This window comes from Neopsephotus bourkii, unplaced genomic scaffold, assembly GCF_033783945.1.
Source record: "Neopsephotus bourkii isolate Nb327-2 ecotype Australia unplaced genomic scaffold, CSIRO-AGI_Nbou_v1 NB_1820, whole genome shotgun sequence".
NCBI classification, from domain to species: domain Eukaryota; kingdom Metazoa; phylum Chordata; class Aves; order Psittaciformes; family Psittacidae; genus Neopsephotus; species Neopsephotus bourkii.
This window is the reverse complement of record NW_026902293.1, coordinates 8,709,213-8,731,317: the sequence shown is the minus strand read 5'-3', so window position 1 is coordinate 8,731,317 and position 22,105 is coordinate 8,709,213. Positions and strand designations below refer to the sequence as shown.

General features: G+C 38.5%; 1 protein-coding gene across 3 annotated transcripts; it reads right to left on the bottom strand.

Moving 5' to 3' along the window:
* Positions 1-830: 830 nt before the first annotated feature.
* Positions 831-21,147, bottom strand: TERF1 (telomeric repeat binding factor 1). 3 transcript variants are annotated; one of them, XM_061342990.1, is made up of 9 exons: positions 20,977-21,147; positions 17,572-17,667; positions 15,216-15,346; positions 14,474-14,560; positions 13,017-13,166; positions 9,815-9,921; positions 8,658-8,723; positions 8,533-8,576; positions 831-1,223 (listed from the first exon to the last, which is right to left on the bottom strand). In XM_061342990.1, the coding sequence occupies exons 1-9, from the start codon at positions 21,128-21,130 to the stop codon at positions 1,162-1,164; spliced, it is 897 nt and encodes a 298-aa protein (XP_061198974.1). In that variant the 5' UTR covers positions 21,131-21,147; the 3' UTR covers positions 831-1,161. The 3 variants fall into 3 exon arrangements, with proteins under 3 accessions (XP_061198974.1, XP_061198972.1, XP_061198973.1); XM_061342988.1 differs by lacking the exon at positions 14,474-14,560 and adding an exon at positions 7,376-7,440; XM_061342989.1 differs by lacking the exon at positions 17,572-17,667 and adding an exon at positions 7,376-7,440.
* Positions 21,148-22,105: the final 958 nt, after the last annotated feature.

Below are 22,105 nucleotides of genomic sequence, written 5' to 3'. Positions count from 1 at the left end.
TTTCTGAGGTTGTGGAACCTTCTCCACACAATCTGAATCAAGAGAGACAACCTAGTACCATCATCCATTATAGTCTTTCAGGAACATTATTTACAGTGATACCTTGACAGTTGGTTACCACCATGAAAGCATATCCTAGTTTGCTATAACTACCTACAGAGAGAGCGGAGAGCACAAATGAAACATGAGGTGTGCTACCAGTGTCAGTATAGACTTGTTATTGAGCTCCACTTCAGCCATTTGTTTTCAAGCCTTCCCTTTCCTGCTGGTCTAGAAGAAGCCACTTCTTAAGGTAGGTGACACAAGATAATCAAGAGATGTTAGCTGTTAAGTGCTAGTAGAGTACTGTTATTTTCCATATGTTTTCCATCTCTCCTGTGAGATAAGAGATGGTACTAAGCCAGTATACATACGTTCAAAGTAATCTTCCACCTAGAACTTAAAGCTTCATTCTTAATCCCCCCCCAAATGAACCACCCCCCCACCCTCACCTGTACTATTTATAAATAAGAAATTACATGGAGTATCACATTTTTAAGTGCAAGAAAAGGAATTGGTTTGTAAAATGAACAATTCCAATACATACAATTTTTTTTTTTTATAACTTGCTGAGAGAAATGACAAATCTGATCAAAACTTCAAAGTGAAGCAAATCAGATTAGAACAAATTATATGGCAGGAAGTAAAATACTAAAAAGCTCAATCTGACTAGAGATACAACACTTTAAAAATACAGAACAGTTATCTATCAATCCAAACATGTTGCCAGGCATTTAATACTTTTATGTACATAACTGACCTTTCTTAAATCACTGCAAGCCATTTTCCCATTTCAGAAATCAGGTCATCTATTGTAAAGCATGTCCTTTTACCTACACACATTAAAGTCATCACTACACAAGCAAACAAGCTTACATGAACTTTTAATATCTATTGCTTTTCTGTTCCATATTTTAAGACAGCAACACTGCTGGACACTCTGAGACTAAAATAAGTATTCTGAAAAGACAGACTAGGTCCTTATGTAGGGAAAGGTTAGGAAGAGTTGACTCCTCTAGTCCAAATTAGCCTTGTTGGATCTTGCACAGTGTTCTCCATCGGTCTTTTAACATGACACTAGTTCGGTTGTTGAAGTTACCATGGACCAAAATTTTAGCCCAGTTACCCACTCCAAACTCTTTTATTCCTAATTTCAGTTGTAAGTCTTCTTTGTAAGTCCATCGCTAGGGGAAGATCAGAAAAAAATATCAGATATACAGAGAAATGTATTAATGTAAAAGCTACGCTTACAGAAAACATAAAAGAAAGTACTTATACAGCTCTCTAGTTATTAGTAGACTATTACAGTGCAGATGTCTGAGGGGTCAGTAGGGTCATTCTGATTTCTTTTGAGCTCTACAGAAAACATAAAAGAAAGTTCTTATACAGCTCTCTAGTTATTAGTAGACTATTACAGTGCAGATGTCTGAGGGGTCAGTAGGGTCATCCTGATTTCTTTTGGGCTCTATAACTTGATGCTAAACACAAAAGCAAAGGTTATCAAGTCAAATGTAACACAGTAGCAGACATCACCTGGAATGAGAATCACATGCTTAAACATTCACATGTCGCAGGAGGAAAAGACAAGAAAAAGAAACATCAGGTGAAGTTTTGCTTTGTGCAAAACTTGCTTTCCAAAATTGCACCTTATTAACTAGTTGAGCCAAGACAAATCTTGATTGATCCTAGTATGCATCACAAAAGAGAAAGCATTTTGTAACACATTAACCTACAGACTAAGAATCAAGACACCATTTACCAACAAAGGAACTTCAGTGTACTTAGAAAAAAAACACCTAGTATCTAAAATGCTGATAGAAACAAAAATGATACATACTGCATTTGAAAGCGAGATCAGCCACATCTTCAGGTTAACAGGTATGCATTTGGTTTTTGTCATTTGTTGAGCCAACCACCTAAGTCTCACTGTCATGAGCTACAAACTTTTTAAGCTTTAGGGAATGACCTTTCTCTCACAGGAGAGAAAATTACTTGCTCTTACACATCTGTAAGCAATCCCTTCCAATGAAGTCTTCCAGTGTACCCGTTCTTCCTCAGTTGCTTCTTGATACAAATATCTCAATACAATTTTTAAGACTGCACACAGAGTGAGCGGAAAACCAATTAAAAAAAATAAATAATCAAATACTTGATTTTTGAAAGCTTGTCTTTCCAGAAAAGTGTGAGGAAGAACTGAGCATCAACTCTTTTATTGTAGCTTTATAGAAACATATATTTAGATAACAAAAGTTTACAGATCCTACATATCCATCATGCGTATTTTTAACCACTAAATTACAGAGTAATTTTTTCCACTCTGGAATAGCAATAAGCAATTTTAATATGAAATGATCTTAAAACAACTTATTCTGCTAGAATCTGATCCTCTGATGTTTTCAAATCCTTGCTTGCTTAACACACAACTAAACGTACTGATTTACAATCAGCACACCTCCTTAGGCAAACTGAATTGCATATCATCAATGCAAAACCAGCTGTATTGTGTAACTGTTCCATTTAATGTATCTGTGCTCACTTCTTCTTGCACTGGAGATGTCCTGCTGTTCCTGATGATCTCATGGACCATAGTAATTTATGAAAAGAGACAAATAGTCAGGGGCACGTGTACTTTTTTAACAGTGAACTTATACTTCTACCAGAGAAGAGTAAGTGACTTGGCTGGCTGTGTGTCTTACATGGGTAACTACATGTGGGTGGCATTGTGGGTGACTGTGACCACACCACATCAGCACCCTCCCTCTCCCTTCCATGTCAGTGTGCCTCTACTATTTGTGCTCAGCTCCACTACTGGGTAAACCCGCAAATGGGAAAGCAGCAGCCATGTCTCCCAGCCTGAGCAGGGACCCTGCACGAGATCCCAGCAGCCAGGCAGGAGGGATCCTGGGTCGGGGCTGTTACAGGAAACAGCCACTGCTAACATCCCTCAATGGTTCTGTAGCCAGGAGAATCTGGTTGAGCTGTGAGTATTCCCCAAGACTGAATGTGTATAATCCTTACATAATGACAGACCAATCTTTTGCTAATATGCCTACAACAATAAATTCATAACTAAACCTATAGAGCCTTACAGGGGCTCCCAAAGAGTACATGTGCTAATAAATCCTCAGGTATGTATAGAACACTAGAAGAGTGATAGGAGCTGTAAATGCCTGAAGCTGAAGGCCTAGAATGTGTAGGTTGGGGGATGAAGAGAGAGGTTTAGCAGAGTACATAGAAGATGTCCACCTGTAAGTAACAGATCACTTCCAACTATCAAACAGATAAATATATACTCTTTTTTTTTTTTTTTTTCCTGTCTCCTATTCTAATGACCTAGAACTCTTCTCAGGATCCTTAAGAAACTTGGCTCTTAAAAGCATGAATTCAGGCATCAAGGATGGGCCAGGTGACAATTTGGGTGCCATTCTACATGCCTCCTCCCTTCCCTTGAAATTAAGCTGCTAAAAATGGCAGCAGAACTCAGAAGTGAAAGGCAGGGGGGTGTCCGGGGGTAAGACAAGGGGAAAAATGTTAGATAACATTCAGCCCTATCAAAACTGTATTCTGGTTATCCTGCAACAAGTAAAAATTTGGCATCTACACAAGTGTAAGCTGAGGTATATGAAGATCAAAATTCACATCTGAAAATTGGACTTACCCCAGCTTAATGGAACTAGCAGTGCCTCTTCAAGAAACTATAATCATTGATAAACCTTACTAAGCAGTGAAGGAATCATGAGTGGTATTAGTTCAGCTGTATTTCTAAACAGTTAAAAACCTAACCCATTTCTAAAGTAGCTCAGCTTTTATCAGAAATACTTGCTTCTCCCAATACTTCCTGTTCCACAGATATTCTGCAACATTAGCTGTGAATGGTGGGGTTTTTACTCTTATTAAAAGGCCAGAGATTCCACTGGAACCATCTAGTTCATCTCATTTCAGAGCATGCCAGAAAACTTTCCTGAGCAAAAATCTTTATTCAAGTAACAGTTATACCTGACATACAGCAGCAGAATATTCAAACACTTGCAGCAACAGAGACAATCACAACCTTTGTTACTTGTTACATTTGCTTTTAAAAGGGTTGGATTTTGCTTGTTTTGCTTTTAAATTGTTCATATTGAGCATTTTTAAAAACAAATTTCTTCTGCTTTAACATATAAATGAAGAGCTTGACTAACAGGTAAACCAGCAAGTAATTCATTTTCTTTCCACTGAGGAACTGCATTGAGCAGTAACTTGTTCCCCCCAGCCCTGCCACTGCCTGTGCTCTCTGGGGTGGCTGTTATGTAGACTCCTGCATTCCACTGTTAAAAGCTACCAAGACTGGGTGGGAGATTGGATATAATACAGCACTATACGTGAGCTAACATAACCACAGTGCCTAGTCCAGAACAATGACATCTGGCTAGTTCAGAATGCTGGCAGAGCTTGAGTTTGCCAGACAGACCTTGTAGGCATACCTCAACATATCTGAAAATCTTGTTATTCCTTAGTCAGTTCTACCCTATAGTAACCTGTCTTCCTTTGATTGTGAATTCTGGGACTGCTCCGATTTCTTTTTTTCTCCAAATTTAAATACATGGATTTTTTTTCCATACAAGTTTGACTAAATTCTGAAAACCCAAATTTTCAGACACACTCTTTAAGCAAACTGTCAGTCAGATTTCAGACAACTCACAGGACTCACCATACACATACAGCATATAAAGTTGAGTACAAACAGTTCCCCAAATCCTGACACCTGCATCCCCTAATTTAAGAACAAGAAAATAAAGTACCATTCCTTTCAATAACACTGCAGATTATTGTATGCAGCTAACTGAAAACACAGCAATGAAAGGGTGAAAAAGGGCACTGAACCATTGCAATGAAATGTCATTTACAAAACAAGAGAAAACGATGCCAACATTGAAAGAGGGACTACATAGAAAAGAAAGTTCTAGAAGTCAACAGCTCTGCCACTCACAGCACTCTTTCATGCATGCAGACACTTAGGTAAACCAGATTATTAAGAGGAGGAGCAGATTTATTGTCTAAAAGACCAATTGTCATTGTTTTCTATACAATATTTATGAGGTCCCACTGTCAGGGAGTGTGGCTGAAATACCACACAGACAGCAAATGCCTACTTTTCCAAGTGTTTAAAGAAACAGTTCTGAATCAATTTCTTTCAAGTTCTTATAAAATTTTAATGAGTTCTTTGCTACTATCAGATGGCAGCTTTCTATAAATTTAGTGTTTATAGTTCAGCTTTAACTGAAATATAACAGAATTAAACACACAACACCTCTTTTTTGTTTTCTAGTGAGATGTGTGGATTGAGGACTGGCTGAATGGCAGGTCTCAGTGTTGGGGTCAGTGGCAGAGTCTAACTGGAGACCTGTAACTAGAAGTGTCTCCCAAGGATCAATACTGGGTCCAGTATTGTTCAGCTTACTCAAGAATGACTTTGATGGAGGGGTACTGTGCCTCCTCAGCTGGTTTGCTGATAGTAACAAAACTGGGATGAGTGGCTGATACCCCAGAGTGCTGTGCTGCCATTTAGAAGGATCTAGACAGGCAAGTGCAGGGTCTAGCACCTGGGGAGGAATAATCCTATGTACCAGTACAGCCTGGGGGGCTGACCTGCTGGAAAGCAGCTCTGCAGAGAAGGACTTGGGGGTTCTGGTGGACAACATGTTGTACATGAGCCAGCAATGTGCCCTTGTGGCCAAGAAGGCCAATCCTGAGCTGCATCAAGAAGAGCACTGCCAGCAGCGATGCTATTCTCCCTCTCTACTCAGCCCTGGTGAGGCTGCATCTGGAGTAATGTGTCTAGTTCTGAGCTCTCCAGTTCAAGACAGACAAGAAACTACTGGAGAGGGTCTAGCAGAAAGCTACAAAGATGATTAGGGGACTGCAGCATTTCTCCTCTAAGAAAAGGCTGAGAGAATATAAAACTAAAAGGGGAAAGGAAAAAACAATAAACACAAGCGATGCACAATACAATTGCTCATCACCTGCTGACCAATACCCAGCCTGACCCAAGCAGCAGTCTGCCCTTCTGGATGACTGCCCAGTTTATATACTGGACATGACCTGTTGTGGGATAGAGTATCCCTTCGGCTGCTTCGGGTCAGGTGTCCTGTCTCTGCTTGTTCCCAGCATCTTGTGCCACTCCTCACTGGCAGAGCATGAGACTGAAAAGTCCTTGATCAGGGTAATCACTACTGAGCAACAACTAAAACCATCAGTGTGTTACCAGCATTGTTCTCAGACTGAAGCCGAAAACCACAGCACTGCACCAGCTACTAGGAAGCAGAAGAATGACTATTACAGCTGAACCCAGGGCAATAAGAAAGTGAAAAACTGTTTTTATATAGCAGGTAGCTTCATCTCCAAGGACAGGTAAGTTCTTGTTAGGACTTCCAGCAATTTGAGGACAGCGTATAACTGAAGATTTAACAAGTACTTCAGTAAAAAAAGATCAAAGAAATAGGAATAAGTACAACCCTCCTCAAGGACAGTCTGAAAAATGTTAGAATAGTTGTCCTTCCCTGTTCTGTGAAAAACTAAATGTCAAAATACACAAGAGAAAAATGAAACAGATGGAGGTATGTTGATAACTTGCACTGTTATCTAAACAGAAAGACTCCATATTGCTTCCTAAGAGATATTAAGAGATATTATCAAGAGGAATTCAGGAACGGGAATACATTTAATATTAATTTCATTTCAAAGTGCTTATAATTTTATCATGAGAAGTGAATAAAGTCTGGTATATGCAAAAATCAGTTTGTAACAGTGCACCCCAACATCAAATCAACTTCAAATTGCCTTCTATTAAGGCATAGACTTCTGTACTTCCCACCAATAGGGAATTTTGTCATTAGCTTCCCAAGAAAATACATGTTTTCACTTCATATGAAAAAAGTATTGAATTATAAAATTGCCAAATCTTTAACCTTCTAGGTGGGAAAACAAAAAGCCCTTGGTATTTGCCCAAAACTCTCAGGGGTGAATGACATCCTAAACTCTTTAATCCAAACAGTGGAAAGATTTTTTGGTTTTTTTACATGTTTTAAAAGACTCAGACTAAGCTTTAGTAACTCTATTTCAACAAATTAAAGGCTCATAAGCATTAGCAATAATATTTGAGACTGCTCAAGAACAGGCCTCTACTTTTTTAAAGACAGGAATTGGAACTTAAACAGTTTCAGGATCTGCAGCGCAGCTTGAATAACATGGATAATCTTAAACACAGGCATTTTGAAGACAGTCAAATAAGGGGGGGGGATAAAAATTTTATGCATCATAGATTAATTTTTTATCTATTTAAAGAATGGATACAAACCTGTCTTTTTCGGAGAGAACCCAAAGCATGTTCATGTTTTTCCACATTTTTCAAGCCATTCAAACCTAGAACACAGTTAATATACACCCAGACCAATGAGGAGTCAACATCAGGGCAGCAGTTTTTCATTCTACCATTTAAAGAGACAAGAATTTACAACGTATGTGCATACATGATATGCTTTGACAGACTGGGAAAATTTCAATCTGTTTATACATGAATATACTTTTATATATGTATACACATGAACTTTACCTTAGCTCAAGGACTCAAAAAAAAAATAGGCTGCTCAAAAAAGTCACTATACTTTCTGTGCAGAAAAGCTCACAGCAGAATTGTATTTTAAACAATTAGATAAAAAGTGACACATAATAATGAAACACTGTTACTTTGGTAAAAGTATTTTTACTATACATCCTGGTCTCATTTTACATAGAGAGAATGGAAACTAACCAGAAGAACTACGATACTTTGTATTCAGGTCCCATCATTTCCGCAGAACAAGTGTCAGGTTCTTACTGCGGCAAGCATCCAAGGCACCAGTTTGCCCTTCCCAGTACAACACAGCCACATGCAGAAGCTACAATGTCATCTCTTTATGGTAAGAGGATCCTAATGTTTTTCAGAACCTACTTATAAACAGTGCATACATAATCCATGCTGTAACATTTTAGAAAGTTATACCAAGAAGCTGCATGAACATCATAACTTTGTTTTGATTTGGTTTTCAATTTGGTTTTTGATTTTCCAATGTGTTAACTTCTTTAGTTCCCTACCCCTGTCCAAATTACCTAGGCCGGAAATGAAAGAGAGACAAGTTTCAGTACTTCCTCTGGCAGCTCCCTTTTGCACAGAACGGCATAAATGCCAGTAAAGCAAACAAAGCTCCAAGCAAACCAGAAAATAGTGACCGATTTTGCAAAACCAAATTGCCAGAGAGCCTTAAGCCACCTCACAGCTTCTAAATGTAACAACCACAAAATCCACATTTGCAGAAACCTCACACAAGAATTGAGAATGTTTTTTTCCCACCACAGTAATTTTTATATTACCTAATCACACTCGTTAGCAGTTACCAAACCACCAACCCATTTGGGGGGGGGAGAAAATGTTTGTCATGACTGTTTTGAAAGTGTAAGAAATAAGATAATACTCACTCTGAAGAACAGTTCTCTCTCCAAGTTTCCCTCCTGAACAAGGCCTGCAAGGAACACAGAACTGAAGTAAAAATGTTCAGAACACAAAATGTCTTTGACCAAAAGCAACAACAACAAAATTTTACCTTACTGCTGGGTTTCTGACATCTCTGGGGGACTGATCTGTAGTACTGTGTTGCTCTTTTGTTAACCTTAAAAAAGCCCAAAAATAATTTCCTAGGCAGCAGCTTGTCATTTACATGATTTTAAAATATTTAAATGAAAGAAAATCCCAATATTTCTGCACAGAAACAGTGGCATACAAATACTAACTGCTTCTTAACCTTGCCTCACTATATCCGGAGAAGAAATATACAAGACATTACACATTAAAGTTGAAGATTTGAGGCATTCTGCACATGTATTTTTTCATACCTTCTTCACAATCTAGTAATTGGTTGGACTGTTTGTTTGTTTCTTGTGGGTTTTTTTTTTTAATCAAGTCTTTCATCAGACCACTCAGATGTAATTGTGTCAGGAACTGTTCTTCTTTAAAAAAAAAAAGCCTTACGATTTGTCTTCCTGCATACTGTCTGCATCAGTCATTTTCCTTAACTAAGCAAGGGCAAGTATTCCAAGTATAAAACAGCAAAAATACAAGCTCTATCCCAACTAAGGACTACAATTTATTCTCCATGAAAAAAGTAGCATTGATAAACCCAGAATATGAGTATTTTTTCAAAATGAAGTCAAAGGAGGGGGAAGGAGCTGGGCTTCAAGTGCCCCAACATTTCTTGGGAAAGTATGTAATCATTTTGAGGGTTCATGTTGCCAGAATCATGAAACAATATAACCAACTCCCATCATCACAATAATCTCATTAAGGGAAACTTGGGTTTAGCTGTAAGGAGAAAGTAACAGACTAATTCCCTTTCATTATTCTGTTTCTTCTGCAGATGAGCTATAGCCCAAAGTTTGAAGGACAGGACTAAAAGAAGCTCAATTAAAGGAAAAAAAAAAGTAAACCATTCCTATGCTTTTACTATTATAAGAGACTGACACTGCTTAAACTGAAAAATATCTATCTCCAACAAGTACTTCAACTTAATGTCAAGCTACTTGAGGTAAACGCCAGACATTAATCATAGAAAAGTCAAAACTTAAAAACAGAGAATGTGCTCACAGTTTTCTATTAGATAGCAGTTTGGAATTAAATGTCCTTCCTTCTACCCACTCTTAGTTCTACGAGTTTCAAGTTACTGTCCAAGCATGTCCTTCAACAGGATAGTGCTTTAATACAAACCCTTGTCTTGTTTCCAAATTCTTTTTGTCATTTTTATCAGCATTCACAGTTTTGCTTTGCAATGCTATTGCTCCCGGTCCTTGAGACTCTACCTCTTTCATGGCTGCCTGTGAGAGATGGAATCAAGAAGTTTAAAATCAAAGCCAGCCAGCACCTACACAGTAGTTTACACTAAAATTAGTAAGTGTGCTTCCTATTAGGACTAACAGTATGTATCTCATAGACCCTTCAGACACATATCTCCTAGAATAAGCAGTTTCAAAACAACTGCAATGTGTTAATCATAAAATGGTTTGGGTTGGAAGGGACCTTAAAGATCATCTAGTTCCAATCCCCATGCCACAAGCAGGGACAACTTCCAGTAGGCCAGACTGCCCAAGCCCCATCCAATCTGGCCTTGAACACAAGATTGTTACCAGTTAACATCTCAAGAGAAATTTTAGTCATAGCCCCACGTGATATTTATACAGACACACAGAAATACAATGAATATTTGCTTAACAAGTGAGCATGTAGATGTGTGAAACACATCGCAGAGATTTACTAAGACTGCAAACACTATCGATGTACTCCCAAGTTTAATATAACTAGATTAGAAACTGAAAACTGACAGGCCTTGCAAGTTCATCTAGTTCTGTAGCACGTGGCACAATCAAGCATAACCTTTCCTGTGTTAACAAAATAATTTTGTTACATCCTGCCTAAACTTCTAGCCACAGATTATTTCTTCTCAATTCCCAAGAGGAGAAGCTCATTACTGTTTATAGAATGCCCTGAGAATTGTAAGATTCCTGCATTTCCCCAGATTCCCCCCAAGTTACTTGCTATAATAAATGACCCATCCCTTCCCCACCCCCTAAAATTAGTCCACATGATGTTGCTTTTGCCACTTTGCTATCAACTTTCTTCCCTAGCATCTTAAGGTACATTTACTACCAAAGCCATAAAATAAATCCTGGTTGTGCACCACCAATACTAAGCACAGCCAACCACCTTCTATCCAACACTGTCTATACTGTCTATGATATTTGGGTGTTGCAAAACAGATCAAAATGTTACTAAGTTGACAGGCCAAATATTACATCTTTTTCTGCTTAGCCAGTTGCTCCTGTTTTCACCTATTTCTTCTTTCAGAGCTTGCTTTTGCCTCCTGTTACTTTTCTGTCATCCATCCAATTTTCAGTCTTCTTGAAATCTTAACGTGTCCTTCACAGTAGCTTGCAGAGTCTCTCAACATTTATAAAAGTCAGATAATACAAAACCATTCCCTATTTCACTCATTCATCCATATAAGTACTGGAAGGTATTCTGGTTATAGAATACTTTAACTCACAGAAAAAATGTTTCACTGTCAGGAATTTCAAAAATATCCAAACTGCCACAACTTTCAGCTGTAAGTTTTCAAAACACTGGCTCTTTTACAGTGGCTGATGGTAGCAATAAAAATCCACTATATTGCGTTTTAAGAGTTAAGAGTAGGCATCAAATTGTACTTGTAAAATAACTGTGCTTAGTATATGTCCTTCTTCCTTGTAAGGCATTACGTGCAAGACTGTTCTTGGGGCAGCTAACCTACAAGAGCTTTCTGAAGTGCAATAGCTTCACCAACAGTAGGAGCTGCAAACTTGTAGATTCCAACCTTGACAACAACCTAGAAAAAGCAGTCTACTAAACAGTAGTAGGCAATACAGATCCCTCAGGGGTACGAAAAACTGAACATAACCCTGCAACGTGTACCTCCAGCCTAGAAGGCAACCATATCCTGAGCTGCATTAAAAAAAGCCTAACCAGCACGTTGAGGGAAGTGATTCTCGCCCCTACTCTGCTTTGGTAAGATCCCACTTGGAGTACAGCTCTGAGGGCCCACAATATACGGAGAACATGGACCTACTTGAGCATCATAAAGATGCTCAGGGAGCTGAAACACCTCTCCTAATGAGACAGGCAGAGAGAGCTGGAGTTGTTCAGAAGGTTCTGTGGAGGCCTTATTGCAATAGATGAGGACAAAATTTTTAGCTGGGTCTGCTGCCACAGGACAAGGGGTAATGGGTTCAAACTGGAAAAAAAAAAAAAAGTAGATTTAGATAGAAGGAAGATTTATTCCCCCCCCCCCGCAATGAGGGTGATGAAACACTGGAACATGCTGCCCAGAGAGGTGGTATCTGCCCCTTCCCAAGAAACATTCACAGCCAGGCTCAAGGGGCTCTGTGCAATCTCTGAGCAAAAGTGTGAATGCTCCACAACGTAACTCAGTCCAATATAAAGGTTTCAGAAGTAAGATATGCAACATTAGCGAACAGCATGACAAATGTGCAGGCAATGGGGGTGCAAAACAGAGTGCCTAGGTAAGCCAATATGGAGTTTCAGGCCTTCCCTGATACCTCCAAATCTCCACCTCCTCTCAGACTCAAAGAAACAGCCTTGGAAAATAAATTTGGAAACTTGACAGCTGAAACTATTAAAAGGCATCCCTTATTAAATACATTGAAAGTATAAGTTCTCTAATCTCTCTTTCTGGTAAGAAAATGAAAACCCTAGAGGAACTTCAAGTTTGTTTATTTAAAATGTGCTTCTTACTACCTTTAGATGTCTGCATGTTTGTAATTGAGTAATTCAATATTCTTTTATAGGAGGTAAACATAAGAGAAATTCTTTACAATCCTCCTGAAGAGGAGCTGAAGGAGAAATGTTGTTCTTGCCAATCTTAAACCACTTTTGAGCAAGACTGTAAGCTTTTTTATTTACAGGAAAGCAGGAATAACAATCTTCCATCTACTAACTCCTCTGACATTCCTAAAGCTTTCAGTCAAATTAGCAGGTCTTGAACTTTAAGTTTTCGCATGAAAATTCACATAAAGATCAAATATATAGTTTATTATCTGTTAAGTAGTCCGAGATCAAAACTGCTTCTCTTAAGCACACAGCAATGATGGACCTCATTTTACTTATTTTTTCTTAACTATTTTTTCTAATCAAAAGTTGTGGAAAAACCATTCATGAGAGATAGTTTAGAGAAGTCTTACTCCTACTTTCTCCTAAACATATATTCAACTTTTTTGTTTTTAATTGAGACAATACAAACTTCCTTTTCTTCTAATACAGTAACTGAATATTGTCCAAACAACCTATATGAAAGTATAAATCTATTTAATCTTATCAGACACCTCTTCTGAAATAAGATTTGAAAAAGCATTTGACATACCTGTAATAAGAAGTTAGTTTCATTTTCTTTCATGAAAAGTTCAATGTAAGACTTGATTTTACTTATCAAAACATTGTAACTGAAGGTTTGGAGAAGAGGAACATGCGGATCCTTGCTTTTAATTACAGTTGCCAGCTTCATCCTTAAAGGCTAAGAAAAACACAGCTTTATACAACACAAATGTATCCTATAGTAAACTCCGCATCTATGCTAAACAGGACATACAGAAAGCTAAACATGATGATTACACAGTTTTCTGAATATGCCTACCCAACTTCATGCTACATTTTGAAAGGGTTCTGAAGTCAGGCACAATACCAGTTTACTCAGTAAGTGGTTAAATACAACTTTCCAGAGATCCTTATTTTCATGCCCTTTAGGTGTAACACCAAAAGCAAGATTGTCAAAGGAGCAGTACCACCAACAAAAGGCCACTCATCATTGGGTTCTCTTTTCTCATTTACTGCCTCAAAAAGACTGCCACTGAAAGGGGTTCATAAAGGTCAGGAAATGGACTATTTAGTACCATAGCATTAAGGACACCCTGATACTGATAATCATAACTTTACATCTTGTCTACCAACCACTCTAAATCTTAAAAGAGACCAATACATCCAACAATCAACTTCTGTATACAGGTTGCATTCCTATTTATGAATGAGTACTTTACCAGACTTTACTTTCCAAATATATCCGAATGAAGAGTTTATCTGAAGATTTTGTTACACATATGGAGCTATTTATATAGAACACGTATCCCAGTATACCAGCAGAAGATAGAGGCAGCATTTTTAACTTTTATTCTTTTTGCCTATAGTCCTTTGCTCTTTTCTTCACCCCAGCAAATTCAGGTGTGTGCACTAGATATTCTTTTAGAGATACATACTCGAACTTGCATCTTTCTGAATTATGTAGTCAACATCAAACCAGGAGGTGGCCTCACCTACACATTATCTTTTCCAGATAAAGCAATAATAATCACTCTATACTACAGATGCTAATAAGCTTTATCTTCTCTGTGGTGCATCAGTATGTAGAACAGTAATCAGAAGAGACAGAGTGCACTGTAATGGTTCAGAAAAAGTCAGACTGATTACTTGGGAATTTCTATGTCTCTATCAGCATGTTTATACTGTCTTTACTCTGAGAAAACAGCAATATCAGACTCACAGAATCTGTAGTGACACCTTACATGAAATGGGAGATGAAGTTCGGACTGATGCTGTCCACAGTGAAGAACAACTGCTGCTAGCTAGAAACATTTTACTCCCCCACACCACCCATTATTTCTATCAGTCCCCTACCTACAAATTTCTTTTTGTATCTATAAGTGCCACAGGTGTGTAGGTGACTGCATAAGCACCAATCACAACAAAGCTCTGCATGTATCATTTGCTAGCTTTGGAAACTCATTCTCTTTTCATCTTAAAGTGAAAGAGCTTAATGCAAGTTATTACCTTATCTGATTCTGAGCCTGTAAACAGCCTTTCAAGAGCTTCAGCAGCCTCTCTGAAATATCCATTTTCCATATAGACTGCTACAATCTACAACAAATATAGTTACAAGACATGCTGAAATACATGTCAACAGAGATTAAAAAAAAAAAAAAAAGAAAGAAAATTCACACTTAAATAGTAAGGCTTTCAAAATCCAGAGGATTATCTATTTAAGGGTTACCAACAATTATCTAGTTTTAACAGTCCTAAAGTAGCATTAAACCTCACTTATAAAGGCCCAAAGCCTTTTTGCCAGGCTTTTAAAAGGACCTTCACTGATTTAAAATGTCCCATACTTACCTACCAAGTATTGCTTTCATCTTTCCCAGATTTTCAGTCCCAGTACCTGTCAACATGTTTTCACATGTTCGATAGCAAAGGTTTTCCAACACAAATAATTATTTGTAAGCAAAGAAAAAACTAAAAAGCTACTAATAATATATTTAAAAGCTCAAGATACAAATGGTTTTAAATTGATTTTTTTTAAGATTGGCAGCTTTCGAAACAATTTTGAAGTGGGACAAACAGGAACCAATTTAGACAGGAAAAGGTTCGCTGTACAGATCTATTTACTCTGTATTGACAGTACATCAAACCTAGAAAATTTAGTTCAGCCTGCTCATAGCCCAAACTTTTTGTAAAATGAGTCCTGTTTTAGGAGAATTAATAGATACCACCCTAAAGCATTTTAAGTCATACAAACCTGAATTTGAATCAACTGACGAATATCTTTATGAAGCTTTTCCAGTTCAACTTCTTCTCTTTCAAGTAAAGTCCAGAAAGACAGAGCAGATTCCAAAGGTGAAATTCTTTTTTGATTTTCAAAATAGCATTCTTTGGGAGGGGAAGAGAGGAAGTAGAAAAAAGTATTTTAAAAATTTGAAGGGTAAAGTTAAATATATTTTTTATACACAATGAAGTAATATGCACTATACATTACTTCAATTCTTTTCTCCTCAAATTTTTAGTCTCTCTCTTCAAGTGTGTTTAAGAGACCGAAGTTAAATGCCTTCTTTTCACAGAGACTGGGTCTTCCTGCCCTCGCTAATAACATTACTGTTGCATTTTAATGGGAGGTTACATGTTTTACTGCTCACTTAAACTTGCAACAGTACTAAGTTTAACATCTTGTATTTGGGCTGGCATTAGCAATATTCTTGCGTTAAGTTTGGCATCAAATATCAAAACACTCGGTATTGATAACTGTAATTTTGTAATATAACCACTACCTTAAGGTTTGTTTGTTTTCTGTGGTCCCTCTCTCTCCCCCAAGTCTATATATTTCTGTGTTTTTACTTTTCATTATATTAGAAGGGGTTAAACTGAGAGGGAAATTCAAACAGCTTCACACAGAAAAAGCAGAAACAACACTGTGTTTCCTGTGTCACAGTGCTGCTGTGCCAACACCAAGGTTTGTGAAAACTCCCAGCAAGCAGGATCAGTAACCAGTTTTGGCAGAAATCTAGCCCAGCCAAATAACCCTCAACACTCTAGGAACAGTTTCCCAGTCTGGTCACTGCTCACTTGCACAAGTGAGCATGCCAACATAACAGATGCAGTAGGAGATGGCAGATGCACAAGTCTGCTTTTTTTTTCTCCCCATGACATTGCCAGCTTCGCTTAAGATGTTCATTGAACCACAGCCTTACTTATTCCTTAATTTTAGATGACATAGCAGAATCTCTCACAGCATCTTACTTCTTATAGTTTTCAGAGAGAAGGTAAACAATTTATGCAATGCTAAAAATATAAAAAATATTTGACACCCACTACAGCAGAAGACAAACACTGAAAATGTAAATAGTATCATACGTATAGATATACATATTAAAAACAAAACAAAACCCAACAGAACAACAAAACCCCCAAAAAAGGAGTAACAAAGCACACTTCTGGTTTCTCTATTTACTGTTTCAATAAAGTAATGACACTTCATATTAAGGTTATTCTAATATTGGAAAACCAAAGTGTTTAACTTAAAGAGCTGGCATCTGAAACAGCCTACTCTATTTTAAGGCTCAATAGAGATCAATTATTTTAATAACTGGAAACAAATGAGGAGAGCTACCACACAATGTATTAGCTTTCCATGTATATTGTGCAACTACATCTGATGTAATACCCACTTAAGCACATGCAATCTTCCTTACCATATAGGTCATTCTCGACACCGCTAGATAAAAAACAGATACTGAATTTATATTGACAAGTGTTATATACAACAATAGTTTTAAAGCATTATCAGCAAAGTTGCATGATTTGTATACAATAAGAACCAGATTTGCATATTTAAAATACTTCAAGTTGAACTAAATCAAGAAACGTATTATTACTTGACAAGTAACATCAGAAATTTCATTTTATAAAAACAATCCTTTCTGTCACACTTCTTTCCTTCCATGCTCATGCTGGCAAGACTGGTTTTATAGACCTTAAATTCCAATGAGCTTTATCAAGCAGTAAAAACTATCAGCAAAAAAGTTAAGTCTTGCAGAAACTTGAGCACAGAAGCAAAGTCAGTTTGCCTAAACTAGCAAGTTGTGAATACAGCTAAACAGAAGACATGACAGTGAGTAAGAGTCCCAAGGACCTGCGGCCAGCTATAAGCCTTACAGCCTTCTGTAAGAGACAAGGAAAGCCATCCTTCTCCATCCATATTCCTATTTTAACCTCTAGAGTTACATGTGCAGAAAGGAATGCACATTCTGTGCTTTAAACTTGCAAATATCATTCACCAATAGTCAATATTTTCCAAAATATTATTTTGTTGATGCTAACCTGACCAAAAACCCCATCCCTATAATTTAAGCAGCATACAGTCATTCAAACTCAAAGCAGCTAAATCACTCAGCACAGAATAACACTGGTCCTGCATATATGTGGAATAAAGACAATCCAAAAGGTAGAGTTCAGACATTTTACTAGATATACATAAACATATGTACAGTAAGACTATGTGAAACATAGCCTTTACTGTAGATAAAGGTATTAGCATACATAATTATGTGTAAGTTCATGCAAATCTATTTAAACATTTGAAGGAAAAAAAAAGTATTTACCAAGTTTTTTTCCTTTTGCAATCCTTATCAAAAGCTGACAGAGATACACGTTTTTTTCCTGATGTGTAGGTATTTTTGAGAGGCCATTAATAAGAGCTAGAAAAGAAAAGTTAAGTCAGTCTTGCTCCAGCACTGCCACAGTGTGGCTAGAAATATACTAGTCACTACGGTATCAGGCTTTAATAATCTACTGAGTTTCTAATTCATTAGGAAACAGATGAAAGCATTTAGTTATTATCGGTCAATGTTAGAAGAACTTAAATCATAATAAAGTATTTGACCTGAAAAACCTTCCCCTCTTGCAGTTCCCAACAGTAGCCTAGAAGTGGTAAGATGCATCACAAGCATATATCATCAAGTTAGAAGACCACCATATCTTACATAAGTAAGCGAAGTTTTATTTTTCTGGGTAACTTACTATGAAAGACAACTGCCTGCTCCAAGGAACATTCATATGGAATGCTCACAAAACATGAGCCATATGCAGATGGACAACATTTACATGTTGCCATAGCAACTGCCAGACCAAAAGCAGCAAAATCTACAAGAAGAGATTAGTCAGAAATGTAAATCTACAAGGGAAATCCTCCTTGCAAGGTTGGAAGCTCACAAGTATTTTTACATATTTTAGAATAAGAGCCATCATGAGATTATTTCCATCATGCTGGTTTACTGTGAACTTCTATTTTTTGTGTTGAATATAGTAATTTATCTTGACAGCATAATACAGAAACACTCAAAATGAAAAGCAAAGAATGTATTAAGTGACTTATCCAAGTTGCAGACTGAACACCCTATTTCAGGAAGCTTTTATGTACACATTTCTGTGTCAACCTAGCAAAAGTCAGGATTCCAGGCCATGGGACCCCCAAGTTTTGCAATGACGAGGGCACATAACACTGTTTTACTTGGAAGCAGTACTTAGCCTGCTTGCTTATTAGCATACAGTCACCTACGGACAATGGATAAGCATGAAATTACAAAGCAATTAAAATAGCCCCAAATGATTACCAGGATAATGTGATTTGGGTTTGGAAGAACACATTTACAACTGCTTCAATAACGACAGAGCTTTCAATTCCCATAGCCAAAATAGGAAATAAAAGCACATTGCTTAGAACAGAAGTGCCAGTCATTATAATCACAAATTCATGCATCTTCCACAGCTGACAAGAGAGTTCAATTTCAAAGAGTTTGGATGAGTTGAATGACGGAGACAAGCACTCTCATAATGCCTGAACATGGAGTCAGAGCTTGGAGATTTTGGAAGCTGGCAGAATACTGCAGCTGAAGAATTCCACAAGCCAAAAGCTGTCAAGTAGCTTGAGATCTTTCAGTTTTCTCTGTTCTTTTAAGGTGCACCTACATTACTGCTTTAGTTCAGAGCAGGGGTTCATTTTTAAATTTAAATTTTGCATTTAAAATGCAAACTTTCTGTTCAGTTTGTACAGTGGAGACATCTTTAGTATACACATTGAATTCCTTTAGAGCTATTCCAAAGGGAAACAGAAACCTTGAAGAGTTTACTGTGTGGACAGCAGGTCCTTAGCAGCAATTACCCACAAGTAATGCAAACAGAAAGAGACATAGCCTTAGTACTTCTCTAGACTCTTCTACTTCTCACCCAAGGCAGTTTCTCTGTTGTTTAGTTAGTAGTGCCCTTAATTATATGACAAGCTTTCCTCCCTCCGGCCACTCAAATTTATTTCTCATCTTAAGTCTTTCGCTAGATACTCTACAAATCCAGTTCCTTACCATGTAGGTACCTACACAAGCTCGTTCAGATATATTGACCACAATACCCTGTCACGGCAGGATAACATAGGCAGAGCATATGACCTTGCCATGCTGTCTTTAAATCCTTAATTTCAGGTAAGTAGCTATTTCTACTTGGCAGTGTACTGAGCTTTATGGCAATACTATTTATTACCTAACTAAATAGCTCATTCTGTTCCCTTAGCCATCTTGTTTCTCTGCACTTGCTCCGGTTTGAACTGACCTTGTTGACAGCCAAACATTATTTCAGCAGGGTCTCCCTGCAACATAAGCAATAGTTGTACCTCTGTATTTCTATGAAAAAAACTACACTGACTTTTATAATACAATCTTATGCCTGTGCTTAGTTTTCTCCATAGACTTTTACACTCCTGACTTTGTAATCCTATAGCACGAGTATGCCCAACTTTCCTCTGTTGCTAAACAAAGCAGGAACAAATTCCAAAGTCGTTATTAGTTTCCAGCTCTACAAGACATTATATTTTGCTCAGTTTAGTAATTTCCACTAATACAGTCCTAAAAAGTCCTCCTATTCTTCTCAGGAAATATTCCAATCTGCTTCTGTTTACAGTGACTGCTTCCCACCTACATCTTGGAGAAATTTCAGTACAACTTTCCCACTGAGCCACAGTCCCAAAGCCAAATGGAAAAGCCCCATTAATCATTTAATCAAGCAGCACCCCATTCAATGTACTTTGTTATATTATCTTTAGATTTCTTACCTCTCACATGCCATTGTATTCCATTCTTTGTGAAAGTTTAAATAAGCCACATATTTTCATTAACCTGAATCAAGAACACATGCAAGACACAGAAAAAGCAAAACCAAAACAAACCAAAAGCCCCAAAAGCTCTAGCCTGGTATCTTCAGGAAAGAAAATTTCTAACAAAATGCCAAAAGACATGGATATTTGCTTCCAGCTGTTAACTACTCTGAAGTATTTATAATTTGAAATGCATGTTTACTCATTCAAAATCCAGTCACTAGACTTTATTCCACCTTTATCTACTTGACAAGAGTTAATTGAAATACCTTTTTCTAGTTTTCTACCATAAGCCTGAATACAAACTCAGGGAACTCTGTGTATTTAAGCAATTCTCCCCTGTTTTTTTAGCACATTTGCATCTCATCATCTAAAAGTCTTCAACCCAGCCGCTCAGTAACCAGGGGTCACTGGGATAGTTCAGCTTGTTTCCCTCCCTGGACCCATTCAACCAAAACATTAAAATTCCCCAAACCTGCGTTTTACACCACTCCAGCACAGCGGCCATACCACACACTAAAACACCAGTGGATTAAATAAGTGAACAAAAAAATCAGTCTCCACTGTTTTATTATCACCATGTGCAAACGTTGCTGATGCCAGCAGATAGCCTCAAGAGAACCCTGTAAGAATCTTCCTAAACCCTCAAAAGAGCTGAAAACCTCCTAGCGACCACCGTCATTAGAAGGCTATTCGCATGTATAAAACGAGCTTACACGAAATACTAAGTGCAGAAACACTACTAGTACTTTAGGATACTCTTTACTGTGATAAAAACAGCTACTCCTCACACTCCACAGGGACACAGCGCTTCCAGAGCCGCGGGCGCCCACTCCCTCAGAACCGCAACAGCTGCGCCCCTCACCTTGCGCTACGTCGCTCCACCGCTGGAACTCTGCGGGGCACCCGTCCCCGAAGTGCCGGCACAGGCAGCTGCAGGAGAACTCCAGCATCCACCCCGCGGCCACCGCCTTCACCTCAGCCGACAAGCCTGAGCTCTCACCAACGGCTAACGCCATTTTCAACCCGCGCACCAACGGCAACGACCTGCCCCTTGCCGCATAACAACCACTCAGGGCTGCCACCTACTCTCCGCGCCGCTGACGCCACTTCCGGTGGTGGGCGGGGTCGCGCCGCTCAAAGCTGGGAGGGCGGTGGGAAGTCGGGTGTGGGGGGCTCTCTGCTAGGTAAGGGTTTGTCGGGCTGCCAGAGGCCTGCTGCAGGGTAACCCCCTTAACTGTGAACTGAATAAGCGGTGTGAGCGGCTCGGGGCACCCTGTTCTTTGATGGGAATGTTCCGGAACATCCAGCCCGTGCTCTGGCTGGCCACTGGTGATTTGAGAGTTTTCCTCTTGTGGTTGCTGTGTCCTGAGGAAACTTAAGAGCCTAAATATAGGTGTGTTGTGCATGTGTGATAGGAAGGGCCGCCGTGGTTTAACCCCAGCCTCACCTAAGTACCACGCAGCCGCTTGCTTGCTCCTCTCTGGTGCCAGTGGGATGGGGTGGAGAATAGGAAGAAAAGATAAAACCTGGGGGTTGGGAAGAACAGTTTAATTATTGAAATAAAGTACAATATATTATTAACACTAATACTGAGAAGGGAAATGACAGCAATAAAACAAAAAGCACCGAACCTACAAGTGATGCACCATACAATCACTCACCACCTGCTGACTGATAGCCTGACTGAAGCAGTGATCTAGCCCTTCTGGGTAACTGCCCCCAGTTTGTATACGTGCTGTGGTATGGAATACCCCTTTGGACTGTGTGGGTCAGGTGTCCTGTCGGCTTCTTGTGCCCCTCACTAGTAAAGCATGAGACTGAAAAGTCCTTGATCAGGGTAAGTGCTATTGAGCAACAACTGAAAACATCGATGTTATCAGCGTTGTTTTCAGATTAAAAGTCAAAACACAGCACTGCACCAGCTACTAGGAAGAACATTAACTATCCCAGCTGGAACCAGGACAAGGGCTTCACTTTGAGATTTAATGTTT

Bases quoted from the DNA above. Each gene is read 5' to 3' on its own strand.
- TERF1 (XM_061342988.1), bottom strand. From the start codon at position 21,130: ATGGCGTTAGCCGTTGGTGAGAGCTCAGGCTTGTCGGCTGAGGTGAAG. The intron at 13,167-15,215 runs GTTTGTATGACT...TGTTTTTCTTAG, and splicing joins GTCAGTTGATTCAAATTCAG to CCTTTAAGGATGAAGCTGGC. The intron at 8,724-9,814 runs GTTTGTATTAAA...GGCTTTTTTAAG, and splicing joins AATTTGGAAACAAGACAAGG to GTTAACAAAAGAGCAACACA.